Here is a 26,534-nt window from a genome sequence, read left to right as displayed (position 1 = left end):
CATTAGAGATTCACCCCCTTTTTTTTGCTAAACCGAAATTCTTTATTAAAACATAAAATTAATTTTGATGTCTTAAAGTATGATTTCTTAAGCAAGGGTAGCCTGATTTTAATAGAAAATATAACTCATACATATTTTCCTGAGTATCTAGTACATTAAAATGACTTTAATCTGTCTAGGCTTTAAACAGCCTGAGGTCTTTAATGACACTCATGGGTCCCAAACACATCAGTTCTGTCAGAGTGAAGATGATGACCACGCTGAGAACAGCTCTGAGGTACAAGGATGACTTCCCAGAACTGTGCTGCAGGTGAGCTGATGGTGTACCCAGACAGTGACATCCCTGCTATTTCTGTCCTTTGATGCACTGTGTTGTTTTGTTCTGGACAGGAATCTAAACCACAGTGCTGAAATAGCTTAAAGTGCTTCTCATGACTCACCTGAAATGTTTCCTGCAGTGAAGAATCATCAATTATGTTGTTTTGTTGCCTTTTCTTGTTTAGAGCCTGGGATTGCTTTGTTCGAAGTCTGGACCATTCCTACCTTGGCTCCTTGCTCAGCCAGGTGATAGTGGTGCTATTGCCCCTCATACATATCCAGCCCAAGGAAACCACAGCAATATTCCACTTCCTCATAGTGGAGAACAGGTACTGCACAAGATATTTTCAGTTATATGGTTTAAATCCTGCAGCAGGAATGGGGATAACCCTGAATTCAAGTCATCCAGCACTGAGACGAGAAAACTTGTTTTTCTGCTAAATAGTTGTTGTTCTATAAAATTGCCCCTTCTCTAAATCGTGTTGAGGGTCTTGAAATGTAACAAGCCTTATCTGAAAAGGGGTTTTTATATTGTCCCTATAAATATATATGATGCTGTGGCTAAGTCACAACCCATTCAGACACTGAACCCTGCCAGGCTTTCTTCAGTGTGTTTATTGTGCTGATATGGAAAATTACTTCCCTCTACAGAATAATGATGGTTACTAACAATATGCTCTAAGCTAAAGAGAAGTGTAGAGAGTTGGAAATGGGGAGGAAATGAGTTCTTTGTTTTTGTTTTCTTCAATAATTAGAGGTATAATTATGAAGTGCGCAGATTATTATGTTGAGTAAGGTATCATACATTCCATTCAAATGGTCACACCAACTGAAAATAAAATCAAAGTTTAATACATAATACATTAATTGTCATGACTTAACCTTTTTGAAAATAAGGTTGAGTCATAATTCTTTTTCATCTTACATTTTGTAGCATAAAAGGGTTTTTTTAGGAATGTTGCTACTTAATACCTTGATTACTTTTGATGGATTTTCATTTTTCTTGCATTGTATCATACCAACCATTTTCACAATAAAAGGTAGTAATAGGAATAATAAGGCCCTTGTAAAAGGCCAGAGTAGCAATATTGAAAGAGATTTCTTCATTGCTTTATTTGGATGGGTTTTTTTGGATTCAACTAATGTTTGCTGTATTCTTTGCAATATTTTTTGCTAACTATTAGGGATGCAGTACGAGACTTTCTACATGAAATATATTTTCTACCTGACCTTCCTGAACTAAAAGAAGTTCAGGTTGTCCTTCAGGAATACAGAAAGGTACAGCTTCTTTTATTCATTTGCTTGGCTTTACTGCATAAAATGAATTCATGACAACTGAGGAAAACATGTAAAGTGCATTGTTAAATGGAAATATATTTATCTGCCTGTGATACACAAAATTGGTTTTATGTATCACAGGCATAGTTTGAAGAATGTTCTGATTCTGGTTTAGGAATGAAATGTTCAACATTCCTGTTTCTGTAGCGTCTCCTGAACCCTGACTTTTCTTCTCTTTTGTGACAGATTTTAGCATGAGAAGTCAACAGTTTTAGCTATGGCCATATTGTCTTTACAGGGAGCAAAGTTTGTCTCTTCTTAGGAGTACTCTATGGTCCATTGCATTTGCTTGTCCTCAGAATTATTAGGTAATAGATGGGAAGTAGCAATTATTTTGTGGGAGTGATGCAACAAAAGTAGAAATTAATTCCATTTTAGACAGACTTTAAGCAAAGCATTTTCTTCTGATTTTATATTTTTTATTTACACCATCATTCTATTTACCCAAAAGTAAAATATAGCACCTTTTTTGAGTAAAACATTTTTAAAAATAGGCGAGAAGACAATGGTATATAGATATAGGTGAGAATGTAAGCAAAAAGGCAGTTGTTTCCATGCATTCTTGCTTGTGTTCTTTGAGATGCTGTTCAGCCATATTCCTGTTATACTTTCAGTCATATTCCTGTTATACTTAACTTGAACTTCTTATGTCCTGCTCAGGAATCCTCCAAAAGCACAGACTTGCAGACAGCCCTGCAGCTGTCTATGAGAGCTATTCAGCACGAGAACGTGGATGTTCGGATTCATGCACTTACCAGCCTGAAAGAAACATTGTATAGAAACCAGGTATAGAAAACCTCCTTCAGTAGAACTAAAAATAAACCACATTAGCATCTGGACCAAAAGTCTAAAGCTCCTTGTTGTTACAGGGTGTGCACTTGTACTGGGTTATTCTCCTCAGTTCATTTCGCTGTTTCTACATATAATGGGGAAAATGGATTCTTTTTCATGACACCTCCGTGTAGGTGGATTTTCAAATCCTTCAAATCTGTGATGCTGATTTAGCAAGGCTAGTGTACATTTTTTTTTTTAACTCTGAGGAAAGATGTATCTAAGAAGTCCATTTCAGCAATTGATGATGTGGGCTTATTGTCTGTTTAGGGCATGTATGACTTTTGCATCAGGAACCTTGTACATAAAAGCAAGCGTGTGTGTGTGTAATATATGAAAGAATTAAGATTTACTTGGACCACCTTAGACCTTCTTTTCTTTTCTCTTCATTTTTTGTCTTCCACCTTCAACATTTTGAATCCATTGATCATATTCAAAAGCATTTTATAGCCATGGACAAGCTGAAGACATTGCTTTACAGTTCTGTGAGGTTATTAGCCCAAAGGATGTATGTGACCCATAAGAAAAAGTAATAAATCTGTACCCTTAGTAGTTATAAGATTGTGGGATGCTCTTTAGCCAGAAATTTAAAAAAAAGTCCAGCTAAAAGAACAAACAATCATTGTTTGTACTCCTGGCCAACCAGTAATTCTTGCAGCTCAGGTCAGCAAAATCCTGCTGTGTCTTGCTGAGTTAGAGGTCTAGCAAAATAATTGAGGCAAATCAAATTAATTAGTTCCACAGCTTGTGAAACTATTTGCTCTGTTATGTTGGCTCTGGTTTCAGTTTTCATTAAGCATAACAACGACAAACATCTTGATTTTTTTCTGTATTTGGACTAAATGTGAAACTCAGGAATAAAAGCTGGGCCAAAGCAAAAAAAGAAAGGAGACCCAATTAAAATGATGGACATTGATCAAAGGACTTGAAACCCTGGGCTTTGTAGGACTTGAGAGTGATGAAATGTTCAAGAAATGGCAAATAATAAGAATAGAAATGGCAGGAAACCCAGAAGGTATCACAACAATTCCATGAGGGAAACTGGGAGGAAGTATTGGAACACATGAGAAGAGGGATAAGTAAGTGAAAAATATAGATAATGTAGAAAAGAAAAAAAGGTACTTGATAAGACAAATTTAAAAAATGAAGTTAGTGGAGAGGTGCATGATAATGAAATACAATATTTGCCATGACAGCATTAACTGAGGCCCAATCCCTCACACGTTTGTTTAGTCCTTCCTAGGGTGAGAAGCAGATCAGTGCACTTGGACTGCAGTTACAACCTGAACTCATGGCTAAACGAAATCAGAAGTGAGTTACAGGTTGAAGATTTCCGAGATTATTTACAAATATGGTTGTAGAATGACTCATCTTTATTTTTCATCTTCCCAGGAAAAGCTGATCAAGTATGTCACAGACAGTGAAACCGTGGAGCCAGTCATCTCCCAGCTGGTGACAGTGCTTCTCATCGGCTGCCAGGATGCAAATTCCCAGGCACGACTGCTCTGTGGGGAATGTCTGGGTGAACTGGGAGCCATAGATCCTGGCAGGCTTGACTTTTCAACAAGTGAAACTCAAGGGAAACACTTCACTTTTGTGGTAAGAAGCATTGCAGTAGGGTTTTGTTTGGCATTAGGGGTCTTAAAAAAGTCCTTAGGAGGAGGGAACCTCTTATCTCTAGACCCTTTGAAAATCTGGACTTGCTGTCACACCTAAAACAGTTTAGAGTTATGCTTCCAAGTGGTTATTTACAGATACAGCTATAACTCTGTTTTAGTAAAACTGGCATTCTCTTTGTCATTAAGGCTGGAGTGGAAGATCCAAATTTTGCCTATGGATTGTTAATGGAACTGACCAGAGCTTTCCTTGCTTATGCTGACAATGTTCGTGCTCAGGATTCTGCAGCATATGCAATTCAGGTAAGATCTCTGGTTAGATCCTACTTTTATTTCACAGGTTATGTTCTGTAACATTGAACTTAGAACTATGCAATACAATTTTTCTTTTTTAAGTATTTGAAACTTCATCCTGTAACAGGTTCAAATTAGAAAGTACACTTAGTATTCTGGGTCATTCTCAAATAAGATCTATCTGTTTGCTTTTGTGTCACAATATTTTAGGAGACATCTGATGTTTTAGAGGTGCATACACAGGGATTAAGGAGTAATCCTGAGAGTGGCTTAGAATTAGTTCAGGTTGCACAGGCAGAAATGAAAAGCAGTATTCCTAAGATGGTTTCTGCTTACACTTTTAAGAAGCAAGTGAAAGGGAGCCTACCCTTATTTTTAGGCTTTGGTCTTTTGTGCTGGTTTTATTTAGTGGATGGAGGTTTTTGCTTTTTTGTTCTTGCTGTTTTTGATGTTTAATATCTTTGTGAAAACTTCAAGATAGTTCTTCAGTCCAGGAGAAAATAGGTGGCCCTATGTAGTCAGCAGGATAAGAATTTTATTAGCACATGCACAAGATTGTGCACTTCCTGCACAAGGAGGAATCAGACAAAATTCTAGTCCTGGTTTATTGGCAGATGTGAAGAATACAAGTTAATGTGGTCCAAACACCAGCTGGAGAATCTAAGGAATCCGTAGCTGAAATCAAAACTTGCCTAGTAACAGAGGATTAACAGTGTTGGATAACAGTTTTGCAGTTATGATTTCTCAATTAAGCATTCCATAACTTCTCTCTCATTACTTATCATCGACTCATTCAGGTTGGAAAGATCATAACGTATACACAGGGTTTTGGTCATATACATGGGGTTTTACTCATATGCACAGGGCTTTGTACTGTGGTCATGAAAATCCTCAGTGCTAACTTGGTTGGTGATGCAAACCATCCCTTTTCAGGAGTTACTGTCCATCTATGACTGTAGAGAGACAAACACCGACTGCCCTGGCTCCAGGCTTTGGAGGAGGTTTCCTGAGCATGTGCAGGAGATCTTGGAACCTCACTTAAACACAAGGTATATGACAGTTTAAGGAATAGCATTTCATAACACATCTGATGGGTTTTTTCTCTGGGCTAGTATATGGTTTTGTGACTCTCACTCTTCTGGGAAGAGTGATATGTATAAACACAAAATTGAAATAAGGTCTTTCTACTAAATTGTGAATTATTACTTACTTGAATGTAATTCTCTCTAAATCAAACAAGCAAAACTTGGAGCTCATTCTTTGCCCATGTTTGCCTGTTTGTCCTTAGAGCATTGACTTGTATGATGTTTTGAAGCTTTTGTTTTTCTTTCCCCTCTACTCAAATCTACTAGCATCCTATTAGTCCTGCCTTCTACAGAAGTAGGAGGAGCTCACTGAGTTTTAATTGGACTTTTTCTTCACATTCATTTTGTTGAAGTAATGATAAAAATAAACTTCAAATTATGTTCCTGTCTTAACTAGAAATAATCAATGTTTCCCTTCTATTTCTTCATGAAGACAGTCATGCTTACCTGTGATAAGCTTTACCTTTTTAGAAAACAGACTTTTTGGCCTTTCTCAGCTTTCATGTATGCTCTTGGCTTTTCCTGTCAAGAACATTGTACTCAGACATTTATCCAACTTCATTTCTTAAAACTGATTATGGATAGCACTTTAAAATATACTTGCAAACAACCTATCAAGGTATGAGAATTTTTATTTCATATTTAATTTTAAGGAGCTCTAGAATAAAAGATGTTGACTACTGAAAGTGGGGGTTTTAATTCTACCTTTAAAGATTCAGAAGACAGGAATTCATATTCATATTGCTCCAGTGAGGGAATTTCATAACTAACAATGTACTGTTGTTTACTGTATTACATGAAAAGTTAGTTTTATTAAATGGTTATTTCAAAATTACAGGTACAAGAGTTATCAGAAGGCTGTAAACTGGTCTAAGGTGAAGAAGCCAATTTACTTAAGCAAATTAGGTGATAATTTTGCAGAATGGTCAGCAACTTGGGCAGGTTATCTTATAACAAAGGTAAGAAAATAAATCTTTCTGTAAGGCTCTTTGCAAGACAGTTCTTGAACCTCATTTCAGTTTCTGCAGTTCAGGGATGGATGGGAGAATATGGGTGCTGGCTGCAGGCCTCTTACAGGACTTTGCTGCTTCTACAGCAGGGTACTGCACTCCCCCTTCCCCAGCACTGCTTCCTGCCAAGGCTTCATAGGTGGTGTCAAAGCTAAAAATCAAGGAAACTTGTCTTTGTCCAGACACTCTTGTGAAACTGAGGGCACTGACAAATGCTTGTGAAAAGTGTCTGAAATGCTTCTGGATTTACCTTCTCAGTTTTGGAAAGATTTCCCTGTAGCTCCACAGTCTTAGCACATAAAAAGTACTTGTAGCTTCTTTTTCTTTTCCCTTTCCAATATCTAAGTGACCCACTGAAAATGTCACTTCCAAATCAGCCACTGTAAGAAGTGAATTGAATTACAATAGCTCAGTAACTGCACTGTCCTCTTTCAGACAGAGTAGAATTGAATGTTTTCATAATATCCTACTTTCTGCAGGCTTTTAAGGGCAGAAGAGAGGCTGAGTGTAGTGGCAGACTCCCAGCCTCAAGGTTGTTTCTACAGCCAGTGCAAGTTCACAGTGGTGTAAAACACATGGCGTGCTGGGCAGGCCTAGGAAGTGCTGAGGGAAGAGGGTCAGATTTATACCAGTACACACTGGAGTGTGTATCCAGTAAATAGGGGGAATCCGTGGGTAAGGCCCGCCAGGATTGCCAATACTGCTCCTGTAGACAGCACGTCTAGTCACTAGTCCTAAATACATTCATACTCTTAACCCTCTCCACTCCCATCCTATTCCCCCTTCTATCCAATAATCTCAAAAATACCCCCAGCACAATCAGAAACACAGTCAAAACTCTAATCAGCCTAATCCCAGCGACAATTTACATCTATTCCGGAGCAGAAAGCCTCACCTCCCTCTGGGAATGAAAATTCATCATAACCTTCAAAATCCCTACCAGCCTAAAAATAGACTCCTATTCTCTCACTTTCTTCCCCATTGCTTGTGTCATAAGTAGAAATGTAAGCAGTGCTTACCTGTCTTTGTGCTGGCAGCAGTTGCTACATGTAATAGTAGCTACCATCTATTGGTATTTCTATTGCAGATTTAAGTCTGATGAACCTTCTGTACAGGACAGGTATCTTAAAATTAGTTGATGGACTAGAATTTGTGTTCATCAACAAAAGAAATCTATTGATTGTTCATGTATTTGCACTTCTGTAATGATGCTTCTCCTGGAAGTAATGCTTTTTTCATAGGTGCGACATGATCTTGCCAGAAAAGTCTTTGATTGCTGCAGTATTATGATGAAAAATGACTATAAAGTGACAATTTATCTGCTTCCACACATCCTTGTCTATGTCTTGTTGGGATGCAGTCAAGAGGATCAACAAGAGGTGAGATGTATAAGATGGTAGTGTTTTTCACAGAAATGGTCAGCAGCTGTTCTTCATGAGAGCTGCTCAGCTCTCTAGGCCTATATGAATAAATTGTTCAGATGTTAAACTCCTTTTTTGTGTATTAATAATAGAAATAATAATATAAAGGTTCTGACGGGGTTTTGAATATACTCATACAAGTTTGTGTTGGAACTGCTTTTCTGCAGATTTCCATCAGCTGGGCCTAGGATGAGATATTATGTGGTAATCATGACTGCAGTAACATCAACAGCTGGAGTGGTACAAAGAGGAAGTGTGCAACACAAACAGCCAGTAAATGGAACTTGTATAATTCCAATAATTCACACTCATAATTTTTTCCTCTCCTTTGGATACAGTTATAGTTTCAGTGGATAAACTATTCAGCTGCCAGATTCATGGGGAGCAGGATTCATAGATGTGTTGCAGCAAAGCAGGGGTGGGGGAGAAGTCATCCTGCTTTCCTTCAGTTTGCTTGAGCTGTCAGTGAATGTGCCCAAGTGCTGCCATTTTTACTGGGAGCAGCACCTGTATGTACAGGGAGATGCAAGTTTGCAAGGAATCTTTGTAAGCATGACTTGGGTGAAACAAAGGAATTAGAAGATAGTGAAAAGTCTAATTTACATTCCATTAATTTGAAATTTCACAGCTAAAATATTTGTGTTAAAATATTGTGGGTGTGTAGAGGCGTGTGATGATTTTTCCTCTGTGAGCATCTGTTATTTATGTTAACTCATGTTTTATGGACTAAAACAAACAGAAACAGATATTTTCTCAGGGCATTTATTTAAACAGAAGCAAAAAAGTAGATCTGTAATCTTGTAACCAGTAGATAATTTTATTCTTACCAAATCTTGAAGTATTATATTTGTAGAAGAGATGCAATAGCATTTGTTGTGTCTTGAAACCTCAAGGTTTTCTCCCTGTATGGAATCCCTTGCCAACAGCTTCTGCTTGGTTTGCCAAGTCTTTGCCATTTCACTGGTGTCTTTCACCTGTGTGTAGGTCTACATGGAGATCATGGCTGTTCTGACACACGATGACCAGTCCAGCAGGAGGCTGGAGGACAGCGCATCTGACCTGAGCCAGCTGAGCACACAGACAGTGTTCTCCATGCTGGATCATCTCACCCAGTGGGCCAGACATAAGTTTCAAACACTCATTGCTGAGAAAAATGCTGGCAAGTCTAGCAAAGACAGAAGTGATCTAAAAAGTGAGAGATGCTTATTTCATTTTAAATGGCATTACCATTATTCAAAGAAGTATTTTATTTATGTTTGCAGCTTCACATTGTGACCATTTATTTATAAATGCTGTATTAATACAATATGTAATCTCTTTTATGATTTCTTAATGTTATATTGTGATTTCCACCCCTTCTACCCCAAATGGATTGTTCTGAATGACTGTTGCAAGAAATACAGATTTAAAATTTGAACAATGAAATGTTAATTTTTTGTTAGTTTTGTAAGCATTCTGTTTAACTTAAAAGAATATTATATTATGTATATAATATTATATATATAGTATTCTGTGCTGTCTTGCAAGATGTAGAAAGTTCACCAGAATTGTTTTAAATGAATTATTGTTGACAGAAGAGAAAACCATGTTCTGTAATTAGTACAGTTATCTCACTAAATTGTTATTGACAAACTTTGTAATACTTTTTTTCCAACAGCATCAAGTGAGGACTATGGAGAATATCAAAATGTGACACGTTTTCTAGACCTCATTCCCCAGGACACACTGGCTGTAGCTTCCTTTCGTTCCAAGGCTTACACCAGGGCTGTGATGCACTTTGAATCATTTATAACAGAAAAGAAACAAAATATTCAGGAACATCTTGGATTTCTTCAGGTTCTGAAGTTCTTTTTGGTTTACGTTTTTTATTTTAAGAGGAAAATGTGTATGATAAGTAAAGGTTGGGTAAATTCTTCTTTGTGATGGGAAAAAGAAAAGAGTTATTTGAGCACTTGTTAAATACAAGTGTTTCGTCATCTGTGTTTCAGCAATATTTAGTAAGTTCTCTTGCTTGGCATGCTTCTTATATGAAAAGGAATGAATAGCTTTCTATTGTATAATAAAAGATTGTAAATTCCTGAAAATAATTAAATGTGGGTTTGTTGATAGGATAACATTTATTGCTTTGAAGTTGGCTCTGTGCCTTTTGCCAGAAAATACAGCTAACTATAATAACAAAAAATAGCACCAAGTACATTGGAAGGAATTCCAGGTGGCTTATTCTAAAGTAGAAAAAGAGCCAATGCTAAAGGTATTGCAAATTATAGAAATTATTTTTAAGAAGTATTTTAACCCGTGGGATGATTCTGTTTGTGGTTCCCTATGGTTTATATTTGTCAGGGACACTTCAAATTTGAAAAAAACTTAGTGTGCTGCTTTTTCACCAAAACTAATCATCTTTATGCTATCATGTAATAATAGGATATTTATTTTACTCTTTATACAGATGGTTTCAGGTAAGTCCATGTGGTAGTCTATCAATAGCATGAGATCATAAATATTACTGTATACTAAGAAATAGGGCTCAACTTTGGAAGGAGCCTGGCAAAACTGACATCTTCAATAAAAAATTATTGCCAATGAGTCCTACAGAGCAGTCTGTGCTCCATGTTTAAGAAGTTCTGTGATTCTGCAGGTTATCTGTGAAATACCTTAGTGTTTTTGATGGCCACATCCAGTTCTGTTTCATACAGAAATTGTACGCTGCCATGCACGAGCCAGATGGAGTGGCTGGGGTGAGCGCCATTCGGAAGGCAGAGCCATCTCTCAAAGAACAAATCCTTGAGCATGAAAGTATTGGCTTGTTAAGAGATGCAACAGCCTGCTATGATAGGGCTATCCAACTGGAACCTGATCAGGTACCTTATTTTTCGTTTGTAATAAATATAATTATTATTTTTAATCTTACTAGCTCACAGATGACTAAGGCAAAAAAACTTCTTCAGAATATTTAAGTGAAATAGGAATCTAAGTGTTTACTGTTGCTAAATAACTATTGCTGTTGGAAGTGGCTTATGAACTGAAACAAATCTCTTACTGGATTTTTTGAATGTTCATTTATCTTATGGTGCAATTAGTTATGCCTTTTCATATTCTAAAAAGCACCCAAATGAGCATATGTCTTCCTTCAGATTGCCATGAGTTTAATTAATGTATATGTAGGGTTTTCATTTGTTGTTTTGGTTTTTTTCCCTCTTTCTAGATCATTCACTATCATGGTGCAGTGAAGTCCATGTTAGGCCTTGGTCAGTTATCTGCTGTAATAACTCAGGTCAATGGAGTGCTTGCAAACAGGTACTGTAAGCATCTAATACACAGTTCATTTGAATAATATGAAGCTCTGGTATAAATCTCTGCCTCAGTAGCCATTTCTGCTCATTATCAAATATTTGAGGCTTATTAAACATAATTGAATTAGCAGTGTGAAGCTAGAAAACTTTGAGTGCTTTATCTATAAATTATTGATTTCAGGAAGTCCAGAAATGTTCACAGTTCTTGCCTGTACTGTGAGCAGTGTTGGTATGTGCTTTCATTTCTTAGATAGGATTTTTGCATTGTTTCCCACGTCACTGATTCCATTGGTGTTCTGTAGTCTAATAGGCAGACAGATTAAAAGCTGGTACTTTTTGATGTACCACAGAAGTTAAATTCACTCTTTGGAGGTTGTATTTGTGGGATCATGTTGTACAGATCTTATTTGTTATCAGTGCATGTCCTTTGGTTTTACTGACTTCCTTTAGAAGCAAGCTTATCTTGCCTCTTTTCAAGTCAGAGAAGTTTTATGTAAAGAAAACTTGCTAATGTAATGTAGGATTAACATACTGAGAGGAGACAGCACAAAACTGTATTGCCTTTGTTTTCTTTTAATAGGTCTGAATGGATATCTGAGTTGAACACTTACAGAGTGGAAGCAGCCTGGAAACTATCACAGTGGGATTTACTGGAAAATTATTTGGCTTCAGGTAAGTTATCATTACATAAAAGTACTAATACTTAATTGCATTTCTGAACAATTATATGTTTTAGTTTAATCATCTTGAATCAAGGGGCAGCTGTTTTAATTTGGTTTGGATTTCACTGGTAGGAAGGTTGGTTCTGACTGTGTTCTGGATTTCGTAACTGAATTTGATTGTTACCTGTGTAGTTTTTGAGCAGAAGTTTTGAATGTGTAAATCTTTTGAGTCTGTCTGTCTGGGTGGATTTTGGAGTTGAATTATACGGTGTAAATAACATGCAATTACTTAGTTCTGAGAAAAAGTTTTTTTTCAGTAGCATGTTAAGACAAATTAGCATGTTCAGGTTAAGCTGCCTAAAGAAGCAGAGTCTTCTTTTTCTCCCCAAAGATGTGAAGTCCACTACTTGGAGTGTCAGACTGGGACATTTGTTATTATCAGCCAAGAAGAAAAATGAAGCAGCTTTTTACGAGACGCTCAAGGTTGTTCGAGCAGAGCAGATTGTGCCCCTCTCAGCAGCAAGCTTTGAAAGAGGCTCCTATCAGCGAGGATATGAACACATTATCAGGTTTCTCATTTTCATGGTACTATTTTTAAATTCACAAACCATGTAATCAAGTATGCAGCAGCAAGAATTTTGCATTTCTGCAGTAAATGGTACATTTTTTGTCACCTTTTTTTTATATTCAACCAACTGAAAACCTTTGATTAATTAGAATTTATATTTATCCTCCATGGAAAACATTCCCAATAAAACTATGTGGTATGGTCTTTCCAAATCAGCTAGCAAGCAAATGTAAACATCAAGTAATAAAAACCAGCAATTTAATTCCATGCTTGGAGTAGTACAAATAGGCCAGTAACTCCATTAACTTAAGAGCATTGCTTTTGATCTGTATGGAGGCTGAAAAGCACTCTTTTTTATCAAGAAAGAGCAGTAGGAATCATACCCCATCCCTTTTCTTTATTATTAAACTTTTAATTTGGCTGCAGTAGACTAAAAAGTGAGTAGCCTTTTAGAATAAGAACACTCAACACTTCCTCTGCACTGTAAATGCATCCTTATGGCAAGATACTGGCTGAAGCCAGTTGAAGTGCATGTTTTAGTTACTTGTTAATTCTATTTGCTGTTGGTAATTTCTGCAGTGTTGTTTGGGAAATGAAGTTTGGGGATTGAGAAAGAAGTGTTTCAAAGTAGTTTCCTTTAGGCACTGATCCAGGCTACTTGGGAGCCTTTCAAGGATCACTTTTTCTCTGTCAGATGTACCCACTACATTTGTGGCCACTTCTCTCTGCCAGTGAGAACTGTGGCATTTACAACCACTCAGCTTTCCATCTTTACAGGGACAGATTTTCACAGTAATGGTATTTTTAAATAAATGGAATAACTTCACTTTAAGTAAAAGTATATTGCTTTTAAAACGGGATTTGTTGGAAATGTCAGATTTTCTGAAACATTGTTGCTGAAAGTAATAGATAGAAATATTCTTTCTAAAGATTGACTTCCTTTCTGGGTGATCTACATTGTCTCTCTGTTCAGCAGCTTGACAAAGGAATATTGAGGAAAAAACGAATCAGTTTATAAATCCTGGATTTTGTGTGCTTGCTTTTGCTACATTTTTGTACTGGATGACGTTATTTGCAGGGCCAAATTTTAGAAAGAAAATTGCAAAAACTTTGTAAGATTTGCATGTATCTCAAACAGCAAGCAATCAGTTCTCACCAATTTCTTGCCTATATTTTGCTAACACAGGTTGCATATGCTGTGTGAGTTGGAACACAGCATTGGGCCAATGTTTCAGCAAGCAGATGGTGACCACAGTAGAGATTCCCTGAACTGGTGTGCTCGGATCGAAATGACCCAAAACTCCTACAGAGCAAAAGAACCCATTTTAGCACTGAGAAGGGCTTTGCTTAGTCTCAGTAAAAGGTGAGGACATGACTATTTCTTGTCTGTGTTGTATTCTCAGTGACACTGTGGGTTTCCATATATATGTTAGAAGAGAGAAGATAAAACTCTGGGAATTTGTTCTAAACAAAAGCAGTCCTCCAATATTATGTACCTTCAAAATAAGGAGGAGAAGCAGTGTCTAAAGGAAAGAGAAGCAAGAAACAGGGAGAAAGTGTACTTATTTCTAGTCCTAAATGGAAAAAAGGGTGAAACAAATGTATTAAAATAGTTTTAAATTATCATTATGTAGTATATAACTTCTTGAGAAGTTCAACTTGTGTTTCAACACGTTGATTTTTACTTCAGATTTTAAAGTAGCATTCAAAACAGAAATGTTTTATTTTTTTGCAAAAATGTCCCTGCAGCCAGGATTACAGTGAGCTTGTTGGACAGTGTTGGCTCCAGAGTGCCAGAGTTGCAAGGAAAGCTGGGCATCACCAGACTGCCTATAATGCTCTGCTCAATGCTGGGGAATCAACACTCTCAGAACTTTATGTGGAAAGAGCAAAGTGGCTCTGGTCCAAGGTAAGGAAAATAAAAATGGAATTTAGTTTTCTACATGCAAGAAAATAAAATTTTTAATTTTCTTCAAGAAAAAAAGGCACACAATCAGCATGTGTAAAACAAGATATGTCAGCTGGGACTATCAGCACATTGCAGCTGATCCTCCAGGTGCTGGTCAGCCCTGTTCTGTATCCATTGACCTTCCTGGCACCCTGGTATAAAACTGGTGGATTACCTGTCTCTGCCAATGCAGCCCAGGCAAATTGACATTATTTTAATAGTAGACCTATTCTTAATTTGTTTCTTTTTAACTAATAGCAGTAGGCAGCAAACATGAGAGAAATTGCTGTGGTACACCTAAAGGCACAACAATGCTGAGATAACAAGGAAATACAAGAAGCATTTGAAGTTAATAATATTCAGTTACCACAGCCAGAATGGCCTAGAACACATCTGGGGACACAACTTTGCCTTAATAACAACTCTAAGAGGGAAGTTTTGCATCTCTCTTATTTAAAGGATATAAAATGTTTTCTGTCTTTCCCTTAGGGTGAAGTTCATGAAGCACTAATTGTTCTCCAGAAGGGAGTTGAGTTATGCTTCCCTGAAAATAAAGCACCCTGCAGTAGCAAAAATCAGCTCATCCATGGTCGGGCAATGCTGCTGGTGGGCAGATTTATGGAAGAAACTGCTAACTTTGAAAGCAATGCAGTCATGAAAAAGTATAAGGTAATTTGGAATACTACTGTTAACAAGGCTGGAGCTTGAATAATAATGTATTCCTTAAGTAAGCTGTTGTTCTGCTCTCATAGTGTCTACCAAGTATAACATAAATGGGATTAAACAGTGCATCCACTGTAGAAGGGAAGCAGTTCTTCTTGTAAAGATTTACCTGTCTCAACCAACTTTAATGTAACACATCAGTACAGGAGAGACTACAGTTCATATTATTCTTTTAAAATAAACAAGTTACAGAAGTATGGCTTTTTTCTCATGCTTGCACAGATTAGAATTCCTCACTAAAATGGACTACTCCAAATACTCAGAGTTGACTTGGTGATCCATTGCACTACTCTTCAGTGTTTTTTCTCTCTCTGGTAGTGACTTGTAAGTGTGATGTAAATGTGCTTCCAGTCCCTGAAGAACTAGGAAAAGGGACAACTGGTATGATCTTCTTAAACAAGGCAGCACTGCATGCTTCATCTTGTGATGCCTGTGGAACACTTTTTGGCATTGGTTAATGTTGCCTTCTAAAACAGTAGGAGATGCAGATGTTTATGCTTCCTTAAAAGCAGCATGTCTCCTGTCCAAGTTCTGGCATTTGATGCTGCTAATATTTACTGTCTTACTAGATAACATACTTCTGCAAAAGTCATTTAGAGAAAAATGTAAATGTATCAAATCAAATGAAGGTTGAAATAATATAAACAAATGAAATTTCAGTGGATTCCATGAAAACACTACCACTCAGTACTCTCTGCTAAGTATTGGCACAGAAAAGAAGCCAGTATTATTAGATAAGGAATGTCCCTCTCACCAATTATTTCTTTTCTAATACATGTCACACAATTTTTTGTTTTTCTTTCAAACATCATGATTGAGAAGGAAAAGAGAAATGTGAAAAATATGGAATCATAGATTCATTAAGGTCAGGAAGATGACAGAGTCCAACTGTTAACATGATACTGTTTCACTTTTCAGAAAGGTCTGAGAAACCCAGTACTGAGTTCTTAGGATCAGGAACCTGATTTTAAAGAAAGTATGATCTTCCCTAGTTCAGGATTCCCTTATCTTGAATTGTGTCTCCAAAACCAAAATGTATTTTGAAAATGGACTTCTGGTTTGTAGAGGCAATTATCTTGAGGCAAAATTAGCATTTTTGGAGTTACAGGGTTAACAATTAATAACTATTTTGCACGTACTCTGCACAACATAACTAATACAAGATTGTTTCTTGAAAAGATTTATTTCTATTTATTATTTTTAAGGTAGCATCCTCTCAGAACTAATTGTCTCATTTTGATGTTGCAGGATGTTACAGTTTTCTTACCAGAATGGGAAGATGGACATTTTTATCTTGCAAAATACTATGATAAATTAATGCCAATGGTAACTGACAACAAGATGGAAAAACAAGGAGATCTGATTAGATACATAGTTCATCACTTTGGGAGGTTAGAGGGGAACTTTGCTTACTTTCTGTAAAAGGATGAAAATTATCCTGGGGAAAAAAACATTTCTGTAGGAATAGATTGTCTTTCACCAATTCAGACTGACTCCAATTTTTCTGCACTCTTATAAAACAAAGTACTACATGCTTCCTTTTTTTTTCATACCTAATTAATTTTACTTCTGACTAACCAATTGTGTCTTTTGTCAGACAGTTAATTATTTAATCTGTGGCTTTGAGTAATAAACACAAACCTTTTGTATATTTTTGGTTGTTGCCAATGCATTAAAATGCTGACATAAATTTCTAAAGTTAGAATGGAATATTAAACAAATGAGAATGTAAAATTTGTATTACTTCTAATATATATAATTCTTTGATTTAAACATTTAATCACAGGTCTCTACAGTATGGAAACCAATTCATTTATCAGTCAATGCCAAGAATGCTGTCTTTATGGCTGGACTTTGGAGCAAAAGCATATGAATGTGATAAAGGTAGAACATTTTTTCCCAGTACATAGTTCCCATGTCATTCTTTTGAATAGATGATTTAAAGAACAGTGAAGTATACTTACAATTCTTCATTTATATTTATTGCCTGAGGTTATATGGAAACAAGAAAGTACTACTATTCTTGTAAAATACAGGATGTTAATATGCAGGAGAATATTAATTATTTTAATTAAATCTTCCAGAATTTTTTCAAGTATATAGTGAGACAACATAGTTCCTTGGGTAACTGAAGGCATTAGATACAGAGAAAATCCTTGCATGTCCCTGGTCACCACTTTTAGGGTGCCTCAGGAGTGGTTAGTAACAGTTTTGTATGTACTTGCTACAGTAAAGTGTTAGGCCTTGGGTTTTTTTTTTTTTTCAATTTGTTTTGGTTCCAGTCTTTGAAGAAATTTTACTGAAATTTTCCACCTCATTTTACTGAAACAAAAGGGGAAAAATCTTTTAGGCAGCATCATGAAGGCATGAGAAACTAACACCACAGATGCACTTTGGGTGGGAGATTCTGGTACAAATGAAAATTGCAAATACTGCTTGCAGGTGTGGAGTGAAGCAGACAGTTGTGCTCCTTGATCTTGTCCTCATTCTACACACTTAGGTCAACTGTTGGCTGCAGGCTCATCAGATCCTGCACTCTGAGGTGCTGGTGTGAAACTCAAGCTGGGTCCTCAGGGACAGGGGTGGAGATAGGAGCAGATGTGCTGATTTCATCCCATGGAAAGACTTTCTTCATTTCCTGTCAACTAAAGAACATTGGAATCCTTTTCTCAGGCAAATACATGGAGTGGTTTTTAGCCTGTTCTATGCCACTGTATCATTTTACAGAAGTCATTTTAAGAGTGTAAGGAGACTTAATTTCCTGGTATTCTGCTTAGTTAAATAGCGTATGTATTCAGTCCTGTATGCTGTGTTAAAAAGAATTTTACGGGTGGAGCTTTTTAGTTGCCTTCAATTTTTAGTTGCCTTCAATTTTTTTTGGCTTATGAAATTGCCAACAAAATATTATTCTATAGCCTTGATTTAAATGACTTTGCATTTCCAGTGGGGAAAACCAGGAATATGGTCTTTTCATTTTTCAGCAGGTCGTTCAGAACGTGTTCAAATGAAGAATGATCTGGCTAAAATAAACAAGGTGATTACAGAGCACACAAATCACCTGGCACCTTACCAGTTCCTGACAGCCTTTTCTCAGCTCATCTCCCGAATCTGCCATTCTCACGATGAAGTCTTTGCAGTTCTGATGGTGATTGTTGCTAAGGTGTTTTTAGCCTATCCACAACAAGCAATGTGGATGATGACTGCTGTGTCCAAGGTACCTTGATATATATAGCTACACCTTTATTGAGTTTACAAAACTGTTTTTCTCAGAAATGTAAATATAACCCATTTCACTCTAAGCTGATAAGAAGGATTTGAGAGGCTCATTTGTTGTGATACAGTGTTGTAGAAGAGGATATCAGTGCCATCACTGCAAATTATTTTATTGCAGTCTTAATTCAGATATTACAGTTTAAATGTTCCAAATTGGAATGCTAATATGCATCCAAACTTCTTGTATGGTGTATTAGGAAAGGAAATTTGAATAACAAATAGCTGATGAATTGTGTAGTTATGGGCAACAGATTTTGTTGCATTTACAAATTGTGTTATAATACTTTCAGTCCTATAATCAAAGAATCAACTTAGTAGATAGCTGTACAAGTAATTACCTAGCAGTAAGGTCATTCCAAAGCAGACTGGGAAGTGGGCTGCATGCTGTTTCTTGAGGATGGTGAAATAACATTCAGGATACACTGACATATTCTTGAATATTGGCCTTTATGTTGGGGGACTCCCAAGAATGGTTTCAGAAGTAACCCCCACACATGCAACAGTACCACTTCAGCTTTTCAATTGAAACTTTTCCATTTCAATCAATCCTTTTCCAGACATTAAATACGATAAGGAATAAGGAAAGAATATTAATTACTGGGGGGGATTCTTCATCTCTTTGTTTAATAAATTTTAACTTTCCTTTTTTTTTCAGTCCTCTTACCCTATGCGAGTCAATAGATGTAAGGAAATTCTAAACAGAGCTATTCACATGAAGGAATCTTTAGCAAAATTTGTTGGAGATGCCACACGCCTTACGGACAAGCTGCTGGAACTCTGCAACAAACCGGTACCGACAGAAATAAACAAATGAGTGCATGTTGTAGGATTAGTCAAGAATGTCATGCAAAAGCTGCTTCTGGTTGCTTTCATTAGCCAATTCATAATAATATCATAATTTATTACATGAATAATAATAGACCAATTATAATCATTAATTCTTAATGTTTAACAGAAAACGCACAAAATTGTAAAACATTTAAAATAGCTCTAAATTGAGTACACTATAAAATATTACAGTACATAATGGCTTGTTTAACAGTGCATGGACTTCACATTGTTTTGTACTTTCACATATCATTCATGCCCATTAATTTCCAGAGTTTTACTTTAAAAATAGGGTGGTTGTACTTTTATGAATAAATCAACTTGATAATAAAGGTAGAACTAAATGAATTCTTTCATTATTCTGTATTGATATTCAAAGTGAAAAATAAGTCTGTCATATCAGCCAGATATATTTACTTCTTGATTATTTAATTTGAAATGTAGCTTGCTGTTCTTATTACAATCAGGATTTATTAATCTAGTCCATTTATTAGTTAATATGAAAGGCCAGTATTATTTTAAGTGTTTGTTAACTTTAAAGGTTATTTCTAACTTTGGTCATCTTTTTTTTCCAAGGTTGATGGAAACAACTCAACATTAAGCATGAGTATTCATTTCAAAACACTGAAAAGATTAGTAGAAGAGCACACCTTCAGTGAAATTCTCATTCCCTTACAATCTGTAATGATACCAACTCTTCCCTCCATTCCTGGTACCCATGCTAACCATGACCCTTTCCCTGGCTGCTGGGCCTACATTGCAGGCTTTGATGATGCGGTAAGGCTCTACTTGTCACCTGCTTTTTCACTTCATGTTCAGCAAACATAGCTGCAAATACATCTCTGTTCTCTAGAAATGGGAGGAGGAAGCAGGAAATTCCATAATTACTTCTGTGGAAGGTGAGTGGTTTCTGTCACAGCAGCCTGAGGGGAGGTGTGGCCCCTTGGCATCAGATAAAGATTTGGTCTGAGGTTCATGTGCTGCAGCACCCTGGAAGTGCTAACACAGTTGGTTGCAGTGGTTTATTACAATTACGCACTTTATTTTGGATAATCTGATACAGATGTTACTAAAGAAGTTCATTTTTCTTTAGGTGGAAATTCTTGCCTCACTTCAAAAGCCAAAAAAGATCACCTTGAAAGGTTCAGATGGGAAATCTTACATTATGATGTGCAAGCCAAAAGATGATCTGAGAAAAGACTGTCGGCTCATGGAATTCAACTCCCTTATTAATAAGGTTTGATGAATGAGACAATCAGGTGCATTACTGACCAGAACAGAACACTGAGCTAACAAAAAATCCAATTTAGCTTTAGCAAAAAAACAGTAGCAATTGATACTGTATGACTTCTAACAGGCTTGTGAAAACAATAACAAATTACAATATACAGGACAGGTTATTTACAATAAATAAGTATCTGCAGACTTTCTGCTGTCAAGCTTAATATTTCTTATTTAGTAATTTCTAATATATTTTATAAAACACAGGTAAATTAATTTTTTCGTACTGAAGTGTTGCCATTCCTCTTATTTTAGTTCTGTTTTGCTTTTCAGCAATGTGGTTAAGGTGCCATGTCTTCTGTGAGGTTAAAGCAAATTACAGCATCTCTGAAACACTAAAAGATTTATTTCAAATATTGCTTTTAAGGGATTTAAGCTATGTACAGGTTATACAATTTGACTATTTTATTGCAAAATCCTCTTTTTTAAATTTACTTTGGCAAACAGATGGACATCTTGCATTCATTTGACCTACTGCAGATTGTGAAGCTTAGATTTGTAAATTCTAGATTGTGTGATTAGAAAGTAGTTATAGATAGAATGTAAATGCTATAGATCCATTTTGATCCTATCTGTGTTGAGTGTTAATCTCATTTTCCTTTTGTGAATAGTGCTTAAGAAAAGATGCAGAGTCCCGTAGGCGAGAGCTCCACATCCGCACCTACGCAGTGATTCCATTAAATGATGAATGTGGCATAATTGAGTGGGTGAATAACACTTCTGGTCTAAGAAATATCCTGATAAAACTTTATAAGGAAAAAGGTAAAGAAATACATTAGAATATAGTAAAAGTTTTTAGATATTTTTAATGGGCTTGTATCTTTTTAAGGAAATTAAGCAAATTGCAGGAGTCAGGCTAAATTCTAGGAAGATGTAGTCACATGTATTTTTATCTATCAGCAATGTATTATTATTCATATGTGTGGTAGACTTTTGCTCTTAAATGGAAGGGAGTTGGAGCTTGGAATGAACAAGTTCCTTACAAGTACTGATACCACAGGCATCTTGATACTTTCCTACATACAGTGATGTAAATTGTTTCAGCAGCATGGGGATGTGCAGCACTGAATAATAAAAAATACTGTGAATTTTTTCTCTAGATTTGATTTGCTATTTTTCATTTTTGTTACATTTATGTGAGATAATTAAGATAATATACAATTGAATCAAGGTTAGGAATACAGCAGCTTTACAGAGAAAATATCAGATTTCTTTTGAATTTCTTGTTAACAAAGCAGCTTTCTGATCAGCGCAATAGAAGTTTGAGGAAAAACTTCCCTGTACCCCACAACCAACATGGTTTATAGATTATTTTTCATTTGATCATTTATTTCAACTTTATGGAGACATTTATTTTCTTTAAATTACCATACTGTAATAGTACATGTAAGGTTTTGTATTTGGGGATTTCTTCTCCCTAACTGAGGAAGTCTGTTGCAGGTATCTATATGACTGGGAAAGAACTGCGGCAGCACATGCTTCCAAAGTCAGCACCTTTGGCTGAAAAGCTGAAAATGTTCAAAGAGGTCCTTCTGCCTCGTCACCCTCCTCTCTTTCATGAATGGTTTCTTAGAACATTTCCTGACCCTACTTCATGGTGAGTGACTGGGCTGGGTGAGCTCAGGAACATTTAGTTTGTGTATTTCCCTAGGAGTTAATGGCAGTGCAGGATGAGGCCAGCAGAGGTGAGCAGTGCCTCAGAGCTGCTGCTGTGTCTCCAGGTACAACAGCAGGTCAGCCTACTGCCGCTCCGTTGCCGTCATGTCCATGGTGGGCTACATCCTGGGGCTGGGCGACCGTCACGGCGAGAACATCTTGTTTGACTCCTTCACTGGGGAGTGTGTGCACGTGGATTTCAACTGCCTTTTCAATAAGGTGAGAAATGCCACTTGCTCAATGTGCTCTGGATATTATATGCATGTAAGTTATAAATTTCTGCTGTCTCGAGGTTTTTTCCAAGTTTTTACTTTAACATATCTATTGTGTTCTTTGTCTCACTTTGTCTTGGATTTATATCCCAAAAAAGCCTGGGATACGTAAAGAGGCTGTGATAGTTCTGTTTGCTGCATTCAATGAAAACCACCTTTTTGATTTAGCCAGTATCCCATGACCTGATGTGGATACACTGGAACAGCCCAAATTTTAGACTGTTCATATTTTGTGACTCTCCTCTCTCCACTGTCACCCTCCAAACAAAACTGTAATTGCTACATTCAGAATTCTGCTGCTGTGGAGAATTTCTTGTTCTCTCTCACACAAATTCAGCACAAAAATTCCAACAGTTCTGTAAAATAAACAGCAGAAATCGTGGCCAGATTGGGATTTGGAGATTTGAAAGATGTTTTTGGGGTGGGACATAAGGCTTTTTTAATTCTGATACGTGAGGTAGAAATATTGTTAGATTATTTCTTCTGGTTTCTTTTTAGTAAGTCTAAATTGTCCTATATAACAATTTTTTAAAATGTTTTTAAGCTAACTTGCATATTGTAAAAGAAATGTTAGCATTTTGCATGAGACTACAGAGCATAAATATATATTTAAGAACAAAAGTTTAGACCTTATATTAGTGTGTTCAAACAGGGAAAAAGAGGTTATTTGGACAAAAGAGGTTATCTTTTACTCATTGTAATTTCCCCTTATCTGAGTAGGACTCTGAGCTGAGCAAACATCTCTTGCCAGCTCAGGAGCTGCCACTGACAAAGATGGAGGAAAAAACCTAAAGCCAGTGCAAATGTTACTCTTTAATAATGCTTAAAACACTTAGGACGTCCCTTTTTTTCTCAATGTAAAGGGAGAAACTTTTGAAGTTCCGGAAATCGTTCCTTTCCGCCTCACGCACAACATGGTTAACGGCATGGGCCCCATGGGAACCGAGGGTCTCTTCCGAAGGGCCTGTGAAGTCACCCTGAGGCTGATGCGAGACCAGAGGGAGCCTCTGATGAGGTAAGGCCACTGCTTTTGTGCAAACTCCTCAAAGCTGACTGTAGTCTAAGGCTGTGCAACTGGGGATGTGCCAGTTCAAGCATGTGCCTGTCCTGCATGTGCCTGTCACTCTCACCATGGCATGCAGCTAAATATAAAGCAGTAGAAATATCCAGCACTAACTACAGGCTCCTGATAGTGTTTGTGTTTTGAAAATTAAATGTATTTTATGTATCATATCCTTTTCTAATATTTTTTTTAATTTAGTGTCTTAAAGACTTTTCTCCATGATCCTCTTGTGGAATGGAGTAAGCCTGTTAAAGGGAATACAAAGGCCCAGGTGAATGAAACTGGAGAAGTTGTCAATGAAAAGGTGAGTTTAAAACAAACACAACCTAAAGTATTCAAATGTCAAATGTCCATTATTGTTACGAATTACATATTTCCTAATTGAAACTTCCTTTTTTTTTCTTCCATTTAAAAATTTCTCTGGTTGTTCTTTATTATCTCTCTGTTCATAATTTTTATCTATAAACAGATTCTTTTAAACTGATAAAAAATGTAATTTATCTACTAAAGAACCAAACAAAAAAGACTCTAATTCTCTTGTTGGTGTTAGTAAATCAAGGACAATATCAGCAGAAGCAATGGATCTTGTTGCATCTCCTCACTTGCAGAGTCCTCCAGATTTACAGTGATGGTAATATCTGGAGTCCTTTCCATGTGTATTTTTATGCTTTTCCTGAGTGGATGTTTATTATTGAATAAATATGTGCCTTGGTACATATAAATAATTATGTGATGAAAATTAGGATTTCTTACCGTTCCTTTATTAGCTGCTGCTGAAGACTGTGTTATTCATCCAAAGTATAGCTTAATTTTTATTATCTTCCCTCTGTGCAAAATTTCTGATTTGTCCCTTTCTAGTTTTTTTAAGGACTATTTAATGAAAATAAATGTGTAATAGCAGACAATACTTAGGGAGCACTGACAAACACAACAGCTAAGATAAGGAAAAAGTGCATCACTGAAACTGTATGACAACAAAAAACTTACATGGTCTATTTCAGCACAGAAAATCTCCTGGTCTTCAAACAGTTACTTACCAGGCCGTGTCTGCATTCTTTTACAAGAATTTTCTTTTACAAGACCACCCACATAATTGTATATATTAACTGCTTTTTCTGGAGGAGTGCCAATGTTATGCTTGAGCTTTAAAAGAAAATGTGTGAGTGGAATTGGTATGAACTAGCAACTCCAGTGGGCCTTGGAACAGCTCATTTTGAGATGCTCAAATTTTGACCTAAATTTTCCAGACTTAAATTTTATCCAGCATTCCAGGAACAAGGCTAATAAAATGTTGCGTCTATTTGAAATTAATTATATGCAATAAAGTTTTCTAACAATTCCCAAATATATTTATATAGCTCTTTCAGTCTCCTTTGGTAACTTTAAACTGTAAAAATGTAAGGCAAAAGTTATAGCTTGACCAATAATATATCCATTCTAGAGAATTGTTCTTAAAAGTGAGTAGCCTTTGTTTTCAACGTAGCTGGTATAGGCATTTGGATTTTGTATTAAATTATAATATGATTTTAAACACATCCTCAGAAATATTTGTTTTATTTTGAGAAGTGGAAGTTCATGAATAGTACCAATTTTTTTTTTTTCTTCCTTCCAGGCCAAAACCCATGTCCTTGATATAGAGCAACGGCTGCAAGGTGTCATTAAGACTAGAAACAGAATCAAAGGATTACCTTTATCTATTGAAGGGCATGTTCACTACCTCATTCAAGAAGCAAGTGATGACAACCTGCTCTGCCAGATGTACATGGGCTGGGCTCCATATATGTGATATTTGTTCCCTTTGGAATCGTACCACCCACAAGTGCTGTACCTATAATATTGTTGGGAAGGAATCAATCAGTGGTACCTGGTTACTTCTGTTGATTTTTGGCTGCAAGCAGAAGAACAGGTTTATGGTCTTCCAAATTTTGTGTAAAATGTACAGTGCCCTTGCAAGGATGCTATGAATGCAGATGTGTAAGGTGCTAGGACTTAACCTTTTGTACAAACATAGAAGGCAGTACGTAAGAACTGCTTAAAAATTAGACTATGCAAGGCTCTGCAAGTCTCTGACTATATGAAAGATTTTCATGATGTTGACAGATGCACTATAAAGTACTGTATATTTTGTTAACATGTTTCTCATTTGGATTAGATTAGAAAATAAAACAATGAAGTTTAATACTGATAGGATGTAAAGTTGTTATTTCAACTTTTGTACACATATTCAGAAGGGATATCTAAAAATTATTAGTATTTCTTTCCAGCAGTAGACTTTTCTTCAACTTTCTTCCATGTTGCCTGGTTATCTCTAGGAAAGCTTTTGGGATCTTAAATCTTAGCATGAATAAACTGGTAAAGTGGTTCTATGTTCTGAACCTGTTTCCTTAGCCCTCGAATGCTAAAAATGCCTCCTGAAGGACACGGCACAAAGCTGGGAGCTGGAGGGCCCCGGCAGTGTGGCTGTGAGTCCAGGCAGGTGGTTGGAGCTGTGACTGTAACATCCCTGTAGGCTCCTGAGAGCCTTGCACAGCCCCTGTTCGTCCCCTGGAAAAAGCACGGCTCTAGGGGGTGTTTGTCAGAATCCATGTCAGAAAAGGTGTTTTAGCACAGAGGGTAGACTAAAATATGGTTGAAAGGCAAATGCTGTCTTACATAAGTGCTTGCTTTCTAGGCATCCAAATTGTAGGGAAATGAGGGGCAGGGGGAAATAGGGAAAAATTATACCCTTTAAACCTACAGTAGGATATCATTAGAATTTTTGTACAGTGGTTTTCTTTCTGCTATTCTGAGACAAAGAATGCTGTTAGATTTTGAACACAGGCTCACACGGTGGTGTGACACTCGACTGTTTCTTCTGTTCAGCTGAAATCCAGAGGTTTGGGAAAGTAAAATAATAGGTCTGCAACTGCTTCTAGGGCGTTTGTTTCTCTGTCTATCTAGCGGGTAATCTAGAAGTGTTGTCACTGTCCCATAAACGTGACGAGTTTTCCTAGTAAAATATTTGGAACATACAGTGCTCTTTTCCGGTGTTGTGTTTGAGTGCTGACGTTCTGTTGT

At 36.6% G+C, this 26,534-nt stretch overlaps 1 protein-coding gene across 2 annotated transcripts in view; it reads left to right on the top strand.

Moving 5' to 3' along the window:
* The window catches only part of ATR (ATR checkpoint kinase), a 39,383-nt gene extending 13,727 nt beyond the window's left edge, over window positions 1-25,656 (top strand). Inside the window, exons 18-47 of one of the 2 annotated variants that reach the window (XM_077183923.1) lie at window positions 180-310; window positions 504-647; window positions 1,503-1,596; window positions 2,317-2,442; window positions 3,880-4,086; window positions 4,293-4,406; window positions 5,331-5,446; window positions 6,321-6,441; window positions 7,734-7,871; window positions 8,898-9,105; window positions 9,571-9,749; window positions 10,607-10,771; window positions 11,116-11,207; window positions 11,784-11,875; window positions 12,257-12,434; window positions 13,620-13,796; window positions 14,183-14,342; window positions 14,871-15,050; window positions 16,353-16,495; window positions 16,891-16,988; window positions 18,089-18,318; window positions 19,033-19,167; window positions 19,782-19,982; window positions 20,299-20,442; window positions 21,098-21,248; window positions 21,927-22,083; window positions 22,208-22,361; window positions 23,278-23,429; window positions 23,676-23,781; window positions 25,090-25,656. In XM_077183923.1, the coding sequence (XP_077040038.1) occupies window positions 180-310; window positions 504-647; window positions 1,503-1,596; window positions 2,317-2,442; window positions 3,880-4,086; window positions 4,293-4,406; window positions 5,331-5,446; window positions 6,321-6,441; window positions 7,734-7,871; window positions 8,898-9,105; window positions 9,571-9,749; window positions 10,607-10,771; window positions 11,116-11,207; window positions 11,784-11,875; window positions 12,257-12,434; window positions 13,620-13,796; window positions 14,183-14,342; window positions 14,871-15,050; window positions 16,353-16,495; window positions 16,891-16,988; window positions 18,089-18,318; window positions 19,033-19,167; window positions 19,782-19,982; window positions 20,299-20,442; window positions 21,098-21,248; window positions 21,927-22,083; window positions 22,208-22,361; window positions 23,278-23,429; window positions 23,676-23,781; window positions 25,090-25,263 (4,467 nt within the window). In that variant the 3' untranslated portion in view covers window positions 25,264-25,656. Of the gene's footprint in view, window positions 1-179; window positions 311-503; window positions 648-1,502; window positions 1,597-2,316; window positions 2,443-3,879; window positions 4,087-4,292; window positions 4,407-5,330; window positions 5,447-6,320; window positions 6,442-7,733; window positions 7,872-8,897; window positions 9,106-9,570; window positions 9,750-10,606; window positions 10,772-11,115; window positions 11,208-11,783; window positions 11,876-12,256; window positions 12,435-13,619; window positions 13,797-14,182; window positions 14,343-14,870; window positions 15,051-16,352; window positions 16,496-16,890; window positions 16,989-18,085; window positions 18,319-19,032; window positions 19,168-19,781; window positions 19,983-20,298; window positions 20,443-21,097; window positions 21,249-21,926; window positions 22,084-22,207; window positions 22,362-23,277; window positions 23,430-23,675; window positions 23,782-25,089 lie in introns of both variants that reach the window. The other variant, XM_077183922.1, reaches the window with a different exon arrangement.
* The last annotated feature ends 878 nt before the right edge of the window (window positions 25,657-26,534 follow it).

Source organism: Agelaius phoeniceus, chromosome 10 (assembly GCF_051311805.1).
Source record: "Agelaius phoeniceus isolate bAgePho1 chromosome 10, bAgePho1.hap1, whole genome shotgun sequence".
Lineage (NCBI taxonomy): Eukaryota > Metazoa > Chordata > Aves > Passeriformes > Icteridae > Agelaius > Agelaius phoeniceus.
Note: the sequence above shows the minus strand (reverse complement) of the source record. Positions and strands in the feature narration are given on the sequence as shown.